The 19080-nt window shown below is 40.1% G+C and overlaps 1 protein-coding gene across 4 annotated transcripts in view; it reads right to left on the reverse strand.

Annotated features, from left to right (window-relative positions):
- Positions 1-19080, reverse strand: part of dhfr (dihydrofolate reductase) — a 65872-nt gene that overhangs the window by 46247 nt on the left and 545 nt on the right. For all 4 annotated transcript variants that reach the window (XM_049762434.2, XM_049762435.2, XM_049762438.2 and 1 more), the window contains exons 2-3: positions 13977-14026; positions 1742-1847 (exon numbers count right to left, since the gene is read on the reverse strand). In XM_049762434.2, the coding sequence (XP_049618391.1) occupies positions 1742-1847; positions 13977-14026 (156 nt within the window). The remainder of the gene's footprint in view (positions 1-1741; positions 1848-13976; positions 14027-19080) is intronic.

Below are 19080 nucleotides of genomic sequence, written 5' to 3' on the forward strand. Positions count from 1 at the left end.
GTGTGGCTTTCGTCCTGGCCGTGGAAGAGTGGACCAGTTCTACACCCTCGGCAGGATCCTCGAGGGGGCATGGGAGTTCGCTCAACCAGTCCACATGTGTTTTGTGGACTTGGAGAAGGCGTTCGACCGTGTCCCTCGGGAAGTTCTGTGAAGGGTGCTTCGGGAATACAGGGTGCCGAGCCAACTGATAAGGGCGGTTCGGTCCCTGTATCACCGATGCCAGAGTTTGGTCCGCATTTCCGGCAGTAAGTTGGATTCATTCCCAGTGAGGGTTGGACTCCGCCAAAGTTGCCCTTTGTCACTGATTCTGTTCATAACTTTGATGGACAGAATTTCTAGGCGCAGCCGAGTCGTTGAGGGTGTCCGGATTGGGGACCTCAGCATTGCGTCTCTGCTTTTTGCAGACGATGTAGTGCTGTTGGCTTCTTCAAGCCGTGATCTCCAGCTCTCACTGGGGTGTTTCGCAGCCGAGTGTGAAGCGGTCGGGATGAGGGTCAGCACCTCCAAATCCGAGGCCATGGTCCTCGGTCGGAAAAGGGTGGAATGCCCTCTCCGGATCGGGAATGAGATCATGCCCCAAGTGGAGGAGTTCAAGTATCTTGGGGTCTTGTTCACGAGTGAGGGCAGGATGGAGCGCGAGATACACAGGCGTATCGGTGCAGTGTCGGCAGTAATGCGGACTCTGTACCGGTCCGTCGTGGTGAAGAGAGAGCTGAGCCAAAAGGTAAAGCTCTCAATTTACCGGTCGATCTACGCTCCTACCCTCACTTATGGTCACGTGCTATGGGTCGTGACCGAAAGAACAAGATCCCGGATACAAGCGGCCGAAATGAGCTTTCCTCCGCAGGGTGTCCGGGCTCTCCCTTAGAGATAAGGTGAGGAGCTCGGTCATCCGGGAAGGACTTGGAGTAGAGCCGCTGCTCCTCCACATTCAGAGGAGCCAGATGAGGTGGCTCGGGCATATCATCAGGATGCCTCCTGGATGCCTCCCTGGGGAGGTGTTCCGGGCATGTCCCACCGGCAGGAGACCCCGTGGACGACCCAGGATGCGCTGGAGAGACTATGTCTCTCGACCGGCCTGGGAACGCCTTGGGATCCCCAGGGATGAGCTGGATGAAGTGGCTCGGGAGAAGGAAGTCTGGGAGTCCCTCCTAAAGCTGCTGCCCCCACGACCCGATCCCGGATAAGCGGAAGAGGATGGATGGATGGATTTAATGATTCGGAGTGACACAGATGTTTTGATAATGTTGTTTATATAATAGTTATTTGATATTTAGTTTCTATATTGTTATATGGGCCTGTGGAATAATTTGAACGGCAACTGACGACGAGTCTGACGTCAGTGGCGCACATGCGGCGTTGTTTACATAAAGGACGAAGAATTTGATCGATGGATTTAATGATTTGGAGTGAAACAGATGGTTCGATAAAGGTGTTATTTATGTTATAGTTATTTGGTTAACTGTTAATGTTACATCAGGCCTGCTCTCAGCTCCTCGTTTGTGTTCATGTCACGTTAGGATACTGTATCGTTTAGCCTGTTGTTGCTGGTTCATGTCTGTTCTTGGTGTTGGATTTTTGTCAAATAAATTTCCCCCAAAATGCGACTTAAACTCCAGTGCGACATATATGTTTTTTTCCTCTTTATTGTGCATTTTATGGCTGATGCGACTTGTACTCCGGAGCGACTTTTGGTCCGAAAAATACGGCAAATGTGTGCGTGTGTCTGTGCAAAACATACTTCAGTTGTCGACTGAGGACGATGTTGATCCTTTTGTTTAAAGGTCTGTTTTTTTCTGGGATGGAAAACCATGTCTTCCTGCCCATTATCACCACATTTTTCTTAGCTGCAGTAGACAACAGATTATGAAAAGACACATCAATACAGCACTGTCTGTCATTCATAAACCTTCAAAATATTTTTAGAATTCTGTGGCATGACTTCAAATGTCATTGTAATTACACTGCATCTCTAGTTATAGCACAAACTGTGTTCATAAAAGTAAAATCTTGTCAGTTAAAGTTTAGTTCGCTGAAATCAATCTCAGACACCTGAGCGAATTATTTTGAGAGGTGAGTACAAATGAAGGAATAAGTACTTTAGAAGGTTGTTCCACATTACAGGACTCTCTCAGAATAATAGAATATTGTGATAAAGTTCTTTATTTTCTGTAATGCAATTAAAAAAACAAAAATGTCATACATTCTGGATTCATTGCAAATCAACTGAAATATTGCAAGCCTTTTATTGTTTTAATATTGCTGATTATGGGATACAGCTTAAGAAAACACGATTATCCTATCAAAATATTAGAATATTTCCTCAGACCAAGTTAAAAAAAAAGATTTAACACAGCAAAACAAAAATCAAACATTTGAAAATGTCCATTAATGCACTCAGTACTTGGTTGGGAATCTTTTTGCATGGATTACTGCAACCAATGCGGCGTCGCATGGAGGCAATCAGCCTGTGGCATTGCTGAGGTGTTATGGATGCCCAGGATGCTTCAATAGCGGCCTTTAGCTCATTTGCATTGTTGGGTCTGGTGTCTTTCAGCTTCTTCTTCACAATACCCCACACATTCTCTAATGGGGTTCAGGTCAGGGGAATTGGCAGGCCAATCGAGGACAGTACAGGACATGGTCAGTACACCATTTACTGGTGGTTTTGGCACTGTGGGCAGATGCCAGATCATGCTGGAAAATGAAATCATCGTCTCCATAGAGCTTTTCAGCAGACGGAAGCATGTATTGCTCTAAAATCTGCATTTACTCTGGACTTGATGAAACACAGTGGACCAACACCAGCAGCTGACATGGCTCCACAAACCATCGCTGACTGTGGGAACTTCACACTGGATTTCAAGCAACTTGGATTTTGCTCCTCTCCAGCCTTTCTCCGGACTCTGGCGCCTTGACTTCCAAATGAAATACAAAACTTGCTTTCATCTGAAAAGAGAACTTTGGACCACTCTGCAACTGTCCAGTGCTTCTTTTCCATAGCCCAAGTCAGACACTTCTTCTGTTGTCTTGAGTTCAGAAGTGGCTCGACCATGGGAATACGGCTATTGTAGCCCATTTCCCGGACACATCTGTGAACAGTGGCTTTTGATACCTGGACTCCAGCTTTAGTCCACTGTCTTTGAAGCTCCCCCAAATTCTGGAAGTCTTCATCACAATGCTGTTAAGGCTGCGGTCATTTCTCTTGGTTGTGCAGCGTTTCCTGCCACATTTCCCCCTTCCAACAGACTTTTTGTGGATGTGCTTTGAAACTGCACTTTGTGAACAGCTTGCTCTTTGAGAAATTTCTTTTTGTGTCTTACCCTCCTGATGGAGGGTGGATGGTCCTCTGGACAGCGGTCAGATCAGCAGTCTTCTCCATACTTTACTAAACATGATTTAGTTTACTGAACCAAGCGGAGTGTTTTTACAGGCTCAGGAACACCTTGCAGGTGTTTCGAGTTAATTAGACCATTTAAGTGATTAGTTGAATACCCTACTAGTATACTTTTTCATGATTTTCTAATATTTTGAGATAGGATATTTGAGTTTTCTTAAGCTGTATGCCATAATCAGCAATATTAAAATAATAAAAGGCTTGCAATATTTCAGTTGATTTGTAATGAATCCAGTATGTATGATAGTTTTGGTTTTTTAATTGCAATACAGAAAATAAAGAACTTCATCACAATATTCTAATTTTCTGAGACAGTCCTGTATTAAGCAGATCACCATTTTAAAGCAACATGGAAAAGAAAAAGGATTTCTCTGATGCTGAAAAGCAGAAAAAGTTAGGTATGAAACCATAGATAATGAAAAGAAACTAAAGCAGGCTCATTGTACAATTAAGCTATTTGTTGCTGATTTAGAACACACACAGGTTCGTTGAGCTAAAGGAAAAATGAGAGTTGCTTCTGCCAGACAATTGCACTGGATTAAGAAGCTAGGTGTTTGAAGCTGCTGATGCCTCTGGAGTCCCGTGAACAAAATAAAAATAAACATCATAAACAGCATGAACCTTCTATTTGGCCACCATTATCCAATGCTCACGAACAGAAGTGACTCCAGCAGGCCCAGAAATACATGAAGACTAACTTCCGAACTGTTTTGTTCACCATTAAGTGCCATGCAACCCCGGATGGTCCAAATGGAAGAAGTGGTGGATGCTTGGTAGGAGTCCTTACTACCATGTCTCAATAGGGCTACGACGTCAGAAAGGAGGTCCAGTTTTTAGTTGGAATCATGAGGAGCGAGATGGTCATCCCCTTTAGGCTTTAGTATTTAGTTTAGTGTTAAAATAACCTCTCTAAAGTACCGTACTTTCCGGACTATAAGCCGCGACTTTTTTCCAAAATTTTGGACCCTGCGGCTTATAGTCAGGTGCGATTTATATAAGAATTTTTTTTCGGGATTTTTGTGATGACTTGATCACTTTTACTCTTAACACTATTATATACAGTAAAAGCTACAAAACAAACTGACAAATAACTCGTTTTCAAATCAGCAGGTAAAAACTGGTCAAATATTTAAAAAAATATATTATTAAAAGTGAATACAATTTGCAATTCTAGTAATGACACACAAATATGATGCACAATTTGTCTTCGCGGGCCACATAGAATGATGTCGCGGGCCGTATCTGGCCCCCGGGCCTTGAGTTTGACACCTGTGCTCTAAACCCTTTCTCTTACTCTGCCATGTGACTCAGAGATTACACAAAGCAGTGGCGCTGTTTGGACCATCTGCATTGTATTAAAACCCAATCAATCAGCATTTAAGTTCAATTCTTCTGACATTTTGATCACCAAAAACAAGTTGTAATGAATGTGAACTTTTAGTGCATTTTATTCAGAAGGTTACTTTGAACCCTGAGGCGTACTTAAGGATTTTTACGGCTTCCGGCCTCCAGGGGGTGCTCTAGCAGGAAGCAAGAGCGAGACAGGCGAAGAAGAGATAATGTGCCGAAGAAGACGCGCTAATTTGTGTTTACAACATTTCGCGCATCACGCAGAACGTGATGAAGACGGACATTACTGAATGGAAGCTTTTATACACAAACCGTCATTATGGGGGACAAAAGAAATGCATATGATGCCGCTTTTAAGCCAAAGGCAGTTGATGTTGATGACATTGTGTTGTGTCTACTCTGGAGCGTATTTATGGATTTTTACAGCCTCCAGGGGGCGCTCTAGCAGGAAGCAAGAGTGAGACAGACGAAGAAGAGATAATGCGCCGAAGAAGACGTGTTATTTTGTGTTTTCATCGTCTCGCGCATCACGCACACACCCACACTCGCACTCACACAAAAATGAGACAGAACGAGATCAAGACGGACATTACTGAAAGGAAGCTTTTATACACAAACCGTCATTATGAGGGACAAAAGAAATGCATATGATGCCGCTTTTAAGCTATACGTGTCGCTCGCTAGTTTAATGTAATTTAGCGCTTCGTGCATGAATAAGATTAGCATGAACAGACCCTCATCACACTCGAAGAAATGCATAAAAGCGACGACGAAAGAGAGACTGAGAAAGTGTGAGGCGAAGGATATCTAACGCTATTCCAATCGGACACTGAGGAGGAAGACTTTGATGGTTTCAGTGCACAGGAGGAAGATGAAGACGCCTCCTTTTTTACTTTTACTGGTATGTTTTTTTTAACTAGCCCTGTTAGTGCTGTGCTACCGTGTTTCTGCTGTTTTGCTGCTGTGTTACTGCCGCGTCTCAGTGACTTTTACCGGTATGTTTTATTTAATCAAACCCTATTAGTGCTGTGTTACTTCCGTGTTGCTGCGGTATTACTGCCGCGTCACTGGCAGTGTTTGGAAAGAAATGTTAGGGTATGTTATTAAAGCTTTAAAAAAACTTTCTGTGTCCAGTCTTTCTTTGCTAATAACTCGCGTGCACACTTCTGCGTTGCTGCGGTACTACTGCTGCGTCACAGGCAATGTTTAGAAAGACATTCAAGTATGTTATTAACACGTTAAAAAGGCTTTCTATGTACTGTCTTTCTTTGTAAAAAACTCGTGTGCACGTGCGGCTTATAGTCCGGTGCGGCTTATGTAAGAAAAAAAACTGAAATATCCCTGAATTTTAGTTTATAATCCGGTGCGTTTTATAGTCCGGAAATTACGGTATATGTGGAGATTCTGAATGACCAATTTCTATCATGGTACAAATATAGGAAACCGTGCTTTCTGTTGCAAAATTATTTTCATGCATGAAAATGCACAATCTGAAGCTGTAACCATTATCCTCTCCTGAATCATGATAGAAATGGTCAGCCCCATTAGAGTCTCTGAAAGTGTTAAAATAGGTTGACAAGATTTGGGTTTCTGAAAAAGAGGACATCTTTTTTGTGGGGCCGGGGGGATTCATCGGTGTATCGGTGGATGTTGTGACAAAAATGACATGGTGTCTGTATAGCAATTGCATTTATTGGCCCAAATAATACACAACATATGTACACTAACAAAAACACACTAACAAAAACATATGTACACTGACATTTTTTTGTTTTGTAGTGGTACACTAAGTAAAAAAAGACAAAATACGGCTATCGGTGCAGCATTTGAAGAAAAGAAAAAAGGGCTCCTTTTCAGTCCTCCTCTTGCGGGGTGCATTGGCACCTTCATTTGCCAGAAACACGCAAGTGGCACCTTTATTTGCCAGAGACACGCAAGTGCCTGCCTTACATGTCAAGCACTCACCTTCATAAGGATCACGTCCCTGACGAAGGCACGGAAATTTTTTATTCAACTCCTCCGTGAACGTGCATTTTTGTTTCGGCACAGCTTGTAAACATTTGGTGTAGACTGGCCACCCCACCCTACTTCGTAGCGAAGTGACTAGATTTGGGGAGAAGGGCGTGACTTATTTGCGTATGATACAGAGAAACCTGGAATTGAGCGAAATGAAACAAAGTGGCAATCCTATTGACAATGTACTGTACATATATATTATGTTTGAGGCAGTCGAACAAAATCCCGGACAATTTTAAAAAATTCTCCTCTGATATTTTTTTTAGGTCTCGAAAGTAGGACATGTCCGGGAAAACGAGGACGGTCTGAGCATCCTTGTTAAAATTACCTCTCTAAAGTATGTGGGGTTTCTGAATGACAATTTTTTACCTAAAAAGAACTGCTTTCTGTAGCAAAATTGTTTTCATGCACGATAATGCATAACAATCTCGTGCTCATGTCCTGACCTTAAAATTGAGAACCATTGGAGCATCCTCAAATAAAAGATCTATGAAGGTGGGACACTATAGAGGACAAAAAAACAACCAAATCTATCTCTAATATATATATATATATATATATATATATATATATATATATATATATATATATATATATATACATACATACACACACACACACACACACACACACACACACACACACACACACACACACACATACCGTATTGGCGCGAATATTGAAATAAAACTGAAAAAGTGAGAGTCGTCTTACATTCGGGGTCTAGACATTATACCCATTCATAACGCTAGATGGCGCCAAATGTCTTGAAAGCAAATGCTGAACTTAACACCCCAGGCCAAAGCGAACCCCTGTCACGAAGAATAAAAATAAAAATAGCGGTAGCACGAAGAAGAAAAATAAAAAATAGCGGTAAGAAAGAAAAAAGAAGAAAATAAGAGAAGAGATAACAGAAAATGGAGAAACGTAGCAACAATCTGGAGAAAAGAGGGTCGAAGATCGGCCAGGTTAACCGGCAGCTGAGGAGAAGTTATGATGCAAACTTCAAGATGATGGTGATAATCGAGGCAGAGTCTTCAAACAATTGCAAAGCGGCTGCGAAATATGCTGTCATAGAGTGTAATGCACGGAGATAGAGAGCTCAAAAAGACCGCCTAAAAAATGTTCACAATCACACAGAGAAAAGCTTTCTGTGGTCCTCAGAGCGGCCGCTTTCAAGAGTTCGACAGGAGGGTGTGCACGTACGTGGACAGTGACACTGGAGCACAGCGAGGCAGAGGATGTTTGTGAGGAGTAATGTTCTGACATGACTGATCTCAGCTACTCTCAAGTTTAAATCAGTTTGCATTATTTTATTGCAATGTTTTTTCTTATTCAGATTTGTTTCAAGACTACAATTACAGTTAGACTTCACTTTGATTGTTAATGCAGTTATTGCAATTTTGTTGTTTTATCACAGTAGATTGGTTTATTTACAGTTCAAAACCCCAGAAGCCATTCATTTACAAATGTGATTGCACTTTAGTTTACATATTTAAATGTTCAGATATTAAGATGTGATGGACAGTTTTTGCATGATTTGAATGAGGCAAAATAACACGATTTTTTCTCGAATATATTGTTATAATCATTTGTTTCAGATGTACTGTAATTATTTTCTGTATAAAAATTAAAATTGGTGTTCAAAGACTCCTTTTTCAAACTTGAGTCTTGAAAATGAAGGGGTCGTCTTATACTCAGGGTCGTCTTGTATTTGGGCCAATACGGTATGTCCAGAAACACGTGTGTGCGTGTGGGTGAGTGTGGCAGACCAAAAAAAAAAATCTGCGATGTACCGAATCTATCCGCAATATTTGTTTAAAAAAAAAAAAAATCTGTGATAGAGCGAGGCTGCGATAGGTGAAGTGCGAAGTAGCGAGGGACTACTGTATAGTGTGTGTCTGTGTTGGGTTGAATTATTCGACTATCGATTGTTATTCCTGCCTGGCCCGTGTGGGTGTGTGCATGCACTCACTGTGTTGACTTTGAACGGTGAGCACCACTAATTGACCCCTATCAATTACTCCAACAATTAATTGGATTATCTGATAAAATGTTATTTGGCAAAATGTATTACCAAGTCACTTTTCCTGATTACCGTTAATTAGTTGTTGTAGTTTTTAATCACCAAACAAGACCAGATAAACAACAAAACGCAATATCACAAAAGAGGGATTTGTGTTGTATTCCAAACTTTCTGAAATATATCAACTTACAGGTTTGGTCGTTGTTTTCCAAAGTAAAAGTGAATATTGCATAAATGTGTTGGTGTGATTAAACACAAAAGACAATTGCCAATTTTTATGAAGGACTAAAAGAATCTGAGAATTGTTACTGTTGAGAGTGAAGGAATGAGGTCGAAATACAAAAAGTCCTGCCTCGCTACAAAAACAGATATGCTCAAACCTCATTGAATAAAGTACATAAGCAGACAAGTATATTCACATATTAAATAAATAAAAGAAACATTTGAAGCATATAATTATACCTACACACCAAATCAATAAAGAAGACATAACTAGACATTTTTGATAAGTGGTGATGAGAAAGGTTTTTATAACTTTATGATCTGATATATATATTTCTGAGGACTTTGAAATAACAAATGACTTTTGATATATTACCTAAATAGCTTAATGACCCTTAAGGAACTGTGGAATGCATGCCTGATGTTTTTTCTCTGAATCATGGACACGGCCAGAGTCGTCTTGACCGTTCAGTACTTGATTGTATCTTATGTTTTGACTAATGCTAGACGCCAGTTTTTGATTACTACTGAACGCTCTGCACAGAGGGAAATAGTTTGCCTAACAAAGAAAAGATACGGTTGAATGCGGTACGACGGTGTATGTCCAAGATTGGAGAAGAATGTTCACAGGAAGGTCACGTGGAGATAAAACCAGTGGGTGCCAGAAGGAGCCACCCAAGAACTCGGCCAAAGATGATCGCCAAGGCCGAGAGACGGGATGGAAGACAACAGCCCCCCACCAACACACCGAATCGCCCATAACCAGCACCACTCCCATGGAAGCAGACTCTCCTTCGAACTTGCCCCACCCCGAAGACTCATCGCCCATCAATCCCAGCCCACAATGTGCTACTGAATATAAAACTGATCTAACAACCTTGGACTTTGCCTTTTCTGAATGGAGACTTTCCGCTCTTGAAGGGCCCAGCGCTGTATTGTACTTTCCTGAAAACAGAGCTTTTTGAACAAGAATTGTGATTGAACTCAACCAATCTGTCTAAGTCTAATTTCTGCTTCAGTGTCTTTGCATTTTCCTAAATCTGAAGAAATCAAACGAGCACGCAGTGAGTAAATTGGATAACAGGTGATTGGCAAAGGCTTTTGCCGTGAGGCGCAGATAACGCGCTCCCTAAATTGTGGACAAAATCCAACAAATGGTGACCATCCGACGTGATTTCTTCAGAAGGGAAAGTGCATGCTCCACAAAGGATTCTTCCTTCTCCGCTCTTGCTCAACAGTATTGCAGTCCGATCGGCACAAAAGGTAAGGGGGAAACTTTCTCTCTCTCAGTTCAGCAATATTGTAGAGTGAAAGCGGAATACAAAAATTAATACTTTCAGCTCTGTGTTCAGGAATGGTGGTTGTATAGAAGTGTGTTTGTGTGGAACTTGGTAAAAGTGATTTGTGGAAAAAATTAAAAATACAAAAACAGGTGAAGGCGTCGCTGATATAGCAGGACGGATGCCGAGCGACTCCAATAATGTGACCTTAGAACAATATAGGGCTGTCTAAGGCGAGGGACATCTGGGACGTCCGAGTCGTGGTGAATTAAGAGAAAGGTGGTGAGGACTTTGTCTGATCAGCAAAGGGCGCTCACACCGCTGGAACTTGTGGGATGCCAGTGACTAGCATATGGGCACCTGAGTGGCCTCAATAGTAGACACTTAGGAACTTATACTGTTGCCTAAGGTCGGGGTCGATTGGATCGGCCAGGCCACCAATACGAGTCGGGGACTCGTGAAAAAAAAAAAATAAAAAAAAAATTTAAAAAAATGGTGAAGGCATTGCTGATATAGCAGGACGGATGCCTGGCGACCTCAATAGTGCGACCTTAGAGACTTATATTGTTGTCTAGGGCGAAGGGTAACTGGGTTAACCAGGTCGCTACATAATTGTTGAAGTGTGTCTATGATGATATTGTGTGGAAAGCAGGCTTGGCTGTCAGATGGGACAGCGGCACAGCTGAAGAAGTGAGTGATTAGTTGTGGTGCTGTTCATGGGATGGAAGTGATGATTTGTGGTTCATGAAGAACAATAAGTTGATTTGTATAAAATTGTTGATTTTATTTTGATTTTGCATGAGAGTTGGAGTCAGAAAAATGGCTTAACAAGAATTTGATAAAGAATGTATATTTAATTAGCATGAAGGTTATATCCCATTGTGTGGTGGGGTTAAACTGTAACCATTTTTGTTTTCAAAAGGGTGCGGCTCTAAAATTTGGGCCAAACGGTCAGGTGGGCACAAATGCATATTTTGGACAGAGGTGGGGGGTTACATTGGTGGCGAGGCTCTCCGCACTTCAGTTGCCTCCCACCCCACCCTTGTTATCAGCTGGGAAGATTGTCATGTCTATGTTGTGGGCCCGTGTGTTTGTTTATGTGCATGTTTGTCTTTGTGTATCAGTTCGTTATAAAGGATGGAATTGCGTTAAATTGGTGCACGGAAACGGTGTGCTAGACAATGGTTTATCAGATTTGCATTGTTAAATGTAAAAATTAGAAATGATAGAATAATCTGAGGGTTGTGGTCAGAAACTCGTCCAACGAGGAGAGTGCCCAGCCCTCATAAAAATGTGAGAGTAAGAGAGAACATACATTGTAGAATTGGATAAAATTAAATTATGATTGCAGATTTTAAATTTAGGAGGAATTATTGATTGGTTATGACATAAGACTATACAAGGACACATGTAAGGATAAGTCAAAGATTTGAATCACTTAGAGTTAAAAACAACAAATAAAAACGACATTGCAAGGGGGGCACTTTTTATCAAAAGAACACCAAGTAAAGTATTAAGTAGTGGGCATTCGTGATTGGGATTAAATTAAGGATAAAATTAGGTCAATGATTAGAAATCAATGGTGCTCTACACAAAAAGGCTTAAATTTTAATGGGGAAATATTTGGAGTACTGTGTTGGTCTACATAGGTCATGGGCCTAGTTTATTTGGTTTTGATTGTGGTTTGGGTTTATTTTGTTTATTGTTAGGTTTTCCTTGTGTTTATTGTTAAGGTGTTCCTTGTTATTCTCTTATCCCCTGCATTGTAAATGTCTACTTTATGCAGATAGGTCAACAGGCTAGGAATTTAGTGAGGAGATAATTGATCAATTGATGGGGGTTAATAATTGTCCAAATCCTAGTCACATGTTTTGAGGGACCACAGCAACAGCATTATATTTAATTTGCAGGCCATTATTTCGTATGTGATGACAGTGTCTAGATAAGTAGACTGTTTTATCAAAAATGTGAGAGTGAAGGAGGAGGTTTGATTTGTAATCTGGCATTTGGGTGCCACTTTTAAGAGTCTGTGCAGGAGCATAGATTGTTTTTGTTTTGTTTTTTAAAGATATACTTAACAGTTTATCTCGGTGCAGTAAGGATATAGCAATTTTGAAAGACTTAAAATTAAAAGCAAAATTCCATTTTAATTCTGACACATGCCAGCTAACATGATGATGGGAAATAAATAAAGGAATGAATACTAGCTCAAATGTGGCATGTGTTTTAAATTGGGCGATAAGACATTCACTTCCAAGCGCTATCCTTTAGCGCTGCTGACAATAATAACTTATGAGATGTTAAATCAAGGAGGAGTGTCATATTTGGAACACCGGCGCTGTATGACCTATAGATTGAACAATAACATTCACCGCATATACAACCATGTTGGTAGATTGTTAAATTACATTACAGTTTATTACAAAGGATTTCGGAACTTTATTTGATGATAAACCCTGGAACAAGGATTTTAGCCGTGTTAATGGGTAGGGTGGATGGATTACTCGAGAAAAAAAAAGCTTTTGATGAGGGCGGCTTGATAGTAAGATGATGAGTGTGCGCAACTGATAGGATACAATATGTTAATGGGAAGATTTGGGGTGTAAGGAACAAATACTACACAGGAAGATTGATAACACGAAGATAGTTTTGTGAAATTTGTGTCCCAGTGTGTTCTGCCCTAGCGCATGGCACAAGTCCTGAACTGAGTCCTTGTACTCTACTGGCTGCCTCAAAATCAACAGAGGACTGTCCCTGGTCATGAGACACCTTTGACCTTTGGGAGAACAACAGGAACTATTATCATGCTTGAAGGGGGCAAGCACAGCTCTTCACAGGACAAGAACCATATAGTTGGTGAAATACACCCAGTTGCAGATCAAAAAGAAAATGGACTGAAAGAACAAAGACAAGATGGACGCATTTGAGAATGGCGGACGGTCGAGCCCCGAATCATCATCATGAGAATCTAAGAGGAGAGGCTGCTAAAGACTTGCACGAGTCACATAAAGTTGATCTAACAACCTTGGACTTTTCCTTTTCTGAATGAAGACTTTCCGCTCTTGAAGGGCCCAGCGCTGTATTGTACTTTCCTGAAAACAGAGCTTTTTGAACAAGAATTGTGATTGAACTCAACCAATCTGTCTAAGTCTAATTTCTGCTTCAGTGTCTTTGCATTTTCCTAAATCTGAAGAAATCAAACGAGCACGGAGTGAGTAAATTGGATAACAGGTGATTGGCAAAGGCTTTTGCCGTGAGGCGCAGATAACGCGCTCCCTAAATTGTGGACAAAATCCAACAAGAGGCTAAAATCAGAGGATTTCGAAAATTTGAAAATAAATTATGGATCTAAAGTTTAGAGTCTAAACCATTACTGAAATATTTAAATGGTTCTCAATTAATTTGATAATGGATTAGTTGTTGATTGATTCATTCATTTAGACACCTGTGGTATACAATCTCTAGCTTTGCCATTTTCATTGTATTCACACAGAAAACACAAATAATAATACCATATATTGTATGTACAATGTCGTTACTTCTGCTGTCACGTCAGCCTGATTCAGAAAATATTTAAAGAGACCTCGGCTGCTATAATGCACAGAGCGCCTCTCTCTTTGTTCTCTGCGTCTACGTGTTCATATCCCTTGGGCCCTCCCTTACACTTGAAGACTTTGATAGTTACCTTCCACAGATGCCGTGGCAGTCATCTTCCGAAAGTATTTGAATTCATCACTGGAAAAGAAAAGCATTTATTGAAGACATATATTAATTCATACACATTATTTTAAAACAAAGTGCATAGCTTGCACCAGCTTCTGCATATAAATATAAGACGGCATCTTATTGATAAAAGGGTTTCGAGTTTAGTTTTTCTTATTTTAAAAAGCAATATTAAAAGGCAGCCCTGGTAACATTGGGCTATTGGTACAGTGGGATACTGACGCAAAGGAAGTGGATTTTTTTTAATGTACATCAGAAAGTCACAAAGAATCAAGCGTGTTCTATCGAGGTATAAGTGTACTAGTAAATTTTACAATGTTACACAAAAGACAACCTATACAAGGACACTAAAACATATCCAATCAGAGTTACCGTAATTTCACAACCAAAGGGTGCACCGTACTAAAAGGTGCAGTCTCAGTTATGTGTGCCATTACTGTATTTTACACACATAGGGCGCACCAATTTCCCTTGTCATTATCTCGTCGTTGTCACGTTGCTCTTCGGCAATGATCCCGGCTTTCCAGGAAGCTTGAATTGTGCCTCGTAAGCATGTCTCTGTCTATGTGGAGGTACGTATTCCTCTACGTGTCACGTCCAGTCCTCTGATTGTGCCTCGTAAGCAAACGTAAACGTAAGCAAACGGGTGCCTGTATATCACGTCTCTGTAAAGCATAGGCCAATGGCGGCAGAGGTATGTACTCCTCTACGCGTTACATCCAGTCGTCTGATTGGTTTACCGCCCCAACTGACGTAAAACGTAATGTTCTCTGATTGGTTCATCGGATGCCTGTATATTATGTCTCTTTGTGGTGGAAGCCACACAAAACAATGTCGGCGAAGGTATGTACTCCTTTACGTGACACGTCTAATCCTGTGATTGTTTTTTTTGTCCCGATCTACGTGGTGAAAGCCACACTAAACAATGGCGGCAAAGGTACGTACTCCTCGACGTGTTACGTCTAGTTCTCTGATGATTTTTTTTTTTTTTTGTCCCGATCTACATCTATGCTTGTATATTACAGAAGCCACACAAAACAACTTTACGGATTTTTTAATTTGGTCGACACAAAAGGCGCACCTTCTTAAACATTTTTCGACAAAATTAAAGGTGTGCGCCCTATGGTTGTGAAATTACAGTAATTGTAAACTGGAGCCTGAAAACCATTCACAAAAAGCAAAGGGTTAGCATTAACACATTTTTTACAGACATGATACAAAATTCTCCCAGACAGCAATCATCAGCCTGCAAAGGAAATACAAGATTCGCAAAAAACTCATAATCTGCTCCCTGGACTGCGATTGGGGCTGCAATAAAATTAGTTGAAACAACAAAACAAAGCAAGTCGTCAGTTTTGTCTCCATGGTTCCGGTCGGAAACAAGTGCAAGCGTTGAACATTTGCTCACTGTCCAAGTAGGTGAGTAAATAGAATGTTTTTGGAATGTGTGTGTGTGTGTGTGCCGCCTTCATTTGAAACAGAGCTGTTGTTGGAAGGCAAGCGCCTTTTCATCTTGAATAGATATAACCCAAAAAAGATGAAGAAAATGTAGCATTAAGGCTGGGAGATTCACTCATTCACTATTCCTCAATAAGTATATTTGTATCTACTTTTGTATCATGGTCACCCATCAAGCACACAAAACATGGTTTTCCAAGAGTTCTCAGACGCAGGTTGTAATATACCCAATAACTAGAAAATGCAATTTCCGGAGAAATTGCGTGTGAAGGCGAAGACTATGAATAACTTCTTAGGGAATGATACCGAATGATGTTGAAACAAGTTGAATTACTTGAGAAATGTAGAAAACAGAGGTGCAAAACGGAATTTTGGAGAATTTGGTGGAATTTCGGAATTTTGGACAGTTTGGTTGAATTTTAAATCTGAAAATGTGGAATTTATGGTAAGTGGGAATTTGGGGAATAGGTAGGAAAAAGATGAAGAGTTGAAAGTTGGAATGGGTTGAATCGGTTGAAAAATGTAGAAATTAGGGTAGAAAAACACATTTTTGGAGAATTAGGTTGAATTTCAAATTTGAAAATTTGGAATTTTTTGTAAGGGGAAGTTGTGGAATAGGTAGGCAAAAGATGAATACTTGAAAGTTGGAATGGGTTGAATCGGTAGAGAAATGTAGAAATGAGAGTAGAAAACTGAAATTTTGGAGAATTTGGTTGAATTTCAAATTTGGAATTTTTGGTAAGTGGGAAGTTGTAGAATAGGTAGGCAAGAGATGAACAGTGAAAGTTGGAATGGGTTGAATCGGTTGAAAAATTTTGAAATTAGAGTAGAAAAACGAAATTTTGAAGAATTTTGTTGAATTTCAAATTTGAAAATTTGGAATTTTTAATAAGTGGGAAGTTGTGGAATAGGTAGAAAAAATATTCCGGTTCATTCTAGGTTCATTGGGAGCACTTCAGGGTCAATCCAAGATGGCCGCCACACTGGAAGTGGGGGTCAAGGGTTGAATTGTGTAAGCATAGTGGAAGTGGGGGTGAAGGGGTGAATATGGTAAGGATGAGGTGACCAAAGTGAATAAAGTTGGAATGGGTTGAATCGGTTGAAAAATGTAGAAAAAAAACAGTTGAATGTTGGAACGGGTTGAATCGGTTAAAAAATGTAGAAGTGAGAGCAAATGTTGAATCCCCATAGAGAATGAATGGGAATTAAAAGAAAAAGCAATTGCGCCAAAATATATTGAAATTTCGAACAAAACGTAAAAAAACAGCTTCAGGAGGTTCACTTTTGGGGTTAAAATGTTGAAACGGGTTCAATCGGACAAAAAAAGCAAAAGTTAGCGCCTAATGTAGCTATTTAGGGCAGTTAATGTTGAAATAAGGTCACTTCCGGGTTGATTTGGGTCACTTCCGGTCTACTTGGGTCACTTTCGGTTTGAATAGAGGCACTTCCGGTATAGCTGAGGTCACTTTCGGTTTATTTGGGGTCACTTCCGGTTTAAAAAGGGCACTTCCGGTTTGATTTGGGGTCACTTTTGGTTTACCTGAGGTCACTTCCGGTTCATTCGTGGTCAATCCCGGTTTGATTTGGGGCACTTCCGGTTCATTCCGAGTTCATTGGGGCACTTCAGGGTCAATCCAAGATGGCCGCCACTCTGGAAGTGGGGGTCAAGGGTTGAATTGTGGAAGTGGGGGTGAAGGGGGTGAATATGGTAAGCATAAGGTGAACAAAGTGAATAAAGTTGGAATTGGTTGAATCGGTTGAAAAATGTAGAAATTAGAAGGGAAAAACTAAATTTTTGGAAAATTTTGTGTCAATTTCAAAATTGAAAATTTGGAAATTTTGCTAAGTGGGAAGGTGTGGAATAGGTAGGCAAAAGATGAACAGTTAAAAGTTGGAACGAGTTGAATCGGTGGAAAAATGTAGAAATTAGAAATCACGCGGGGAACCGGCTAGAGTTAAGAAGTGCCCACGTTACCACCTGAGCTAATTGGTTTTCTTTTTTAAAGTGGTGGAATTCGCTTAATGTGATGAATGTTCATGTTGAATGCGCCATTAAGAATAAATGTGTAATTTTACACCACAAATGTACTAATTATGAGAAAACGATAAATGTTTAAGACGAAAAAAACTGCAGCCAGTGTCGTGTGAGTTTGTGTAATGGTGAGACGCCCAATGTGACACGTAAAATTCGAACCCACGCAGGGAAATGGCTCGTGTTGAAAACTGCCATTAAGAATGAATGGGGAATTATAAGTCACAAATTTGCTAATTACACAAAAACGGTAAATGTTAAGAACAAAAAAAAATGGTAGCAAGCATGACATGAATTTTTGGAATGTGTGAAAGTTTGAACGGGGTGAATCGGTTGAAGCATGTAGGACTAGTTAGGTGCCAAAAAAGTGGGCGGAATAAGTTGTTTAATAATAATAATAATAATAATAATAATAATAATAATAATAATAATAATAATAATAATAAAGTAGAATAACAATGTGTGAAGGCCTTCGCCTTCACACAATAATAATAATAATAATAATAATAAAGTAGAATAACAATGTGTGAAGGCCTTCGCCTTCACACAATAAAGGACAGCAATAACAATAGTGTGAAGGTCTTCACCTTCACACTAATAAAGGACAGCAATAACAATAGTGTGAAGGTCTTCACCTTCACACCAATAAAGGACAGCAATAACAATAGTGTGAAGGTATTCACCTTCACACTAATAATAATAATAATAATAGAGAATGGTGTAGAATAACATGTGTGAAGGCCATCGCCTTCACACAATAATAGAGAATGGTGTAGAATAACATATGTGTGAAGGCCATCGCCTTCACACAATAATAGAGAATGGTGTAGAATAACATATGTGTGAAGGCCATCGCCTTCACACAATAATAGAGAATGGTGTAGAATAACATATGTGAAGGCCATCGCCTTCACACAATAATAATAGAGAATGGTGTAGAATAACATATGTGTGAAGGCCATCGCCTTCACACAATAACAATGTGTGAAGGCCTTCGCCTTCACACAACAATAATAATATAAACAACAGCAATAACAATAGTATGAAGGTCTTCACATTCACACTAATAATAATAATAAAGGACAGCAATAACAATAGTGTGAAGGTCTTCACCTTCACACTAATAAAGGACAGCAATAACAATAGTGTGAAGGTATTCACCTTCACACTATTAAAGTGAATGGAGTAGAATAACATATGTGTGAAGGCCATCGCCTTCACACAATAATAATAGAGAATGGTGTAGAATAACATGTGTGAAGGCCATCGTCTTCACACAACTAAACTTTAATAAAATTAACTTTATTAAACGTGTTACGTTTATTATTACGGCACTAGTTTAAAATTTTCATTTGTCTCTGAAAATCATTCATGGAGCGGACACTCATTTTTCGATGGGAACAAAGTGCATCGAGCTTGCAAAAAAAAGAGGGGGTGAGCGGTCGGCTAGTTCACGTGCCTCGTGAAAACTATCTCGTTAAAACGTTTATTTTCTTTCTTTCTTTCTTTTTTGTTGTCAATTCGAAATCATTTTTATACATTCATCAAACCAACCATCATTCCTCGCGTTCACTGT

The sequence above is a fragment of the Syngnathus scovelli genome, chromosome 3, assembly GCF_024217435.2.
Source record: "Syngnathus scovelli strain Florida chromosome 3, RoL_Ssco_1.2, whole genome shotgun sequence".
Taxonomy (NCBI): Eukaryota; Metazoa; Chordata; class Actinopteri; order Syngnathiformes; family Syngnathidae; genus Syngnathus; species Syngnathus scovelli.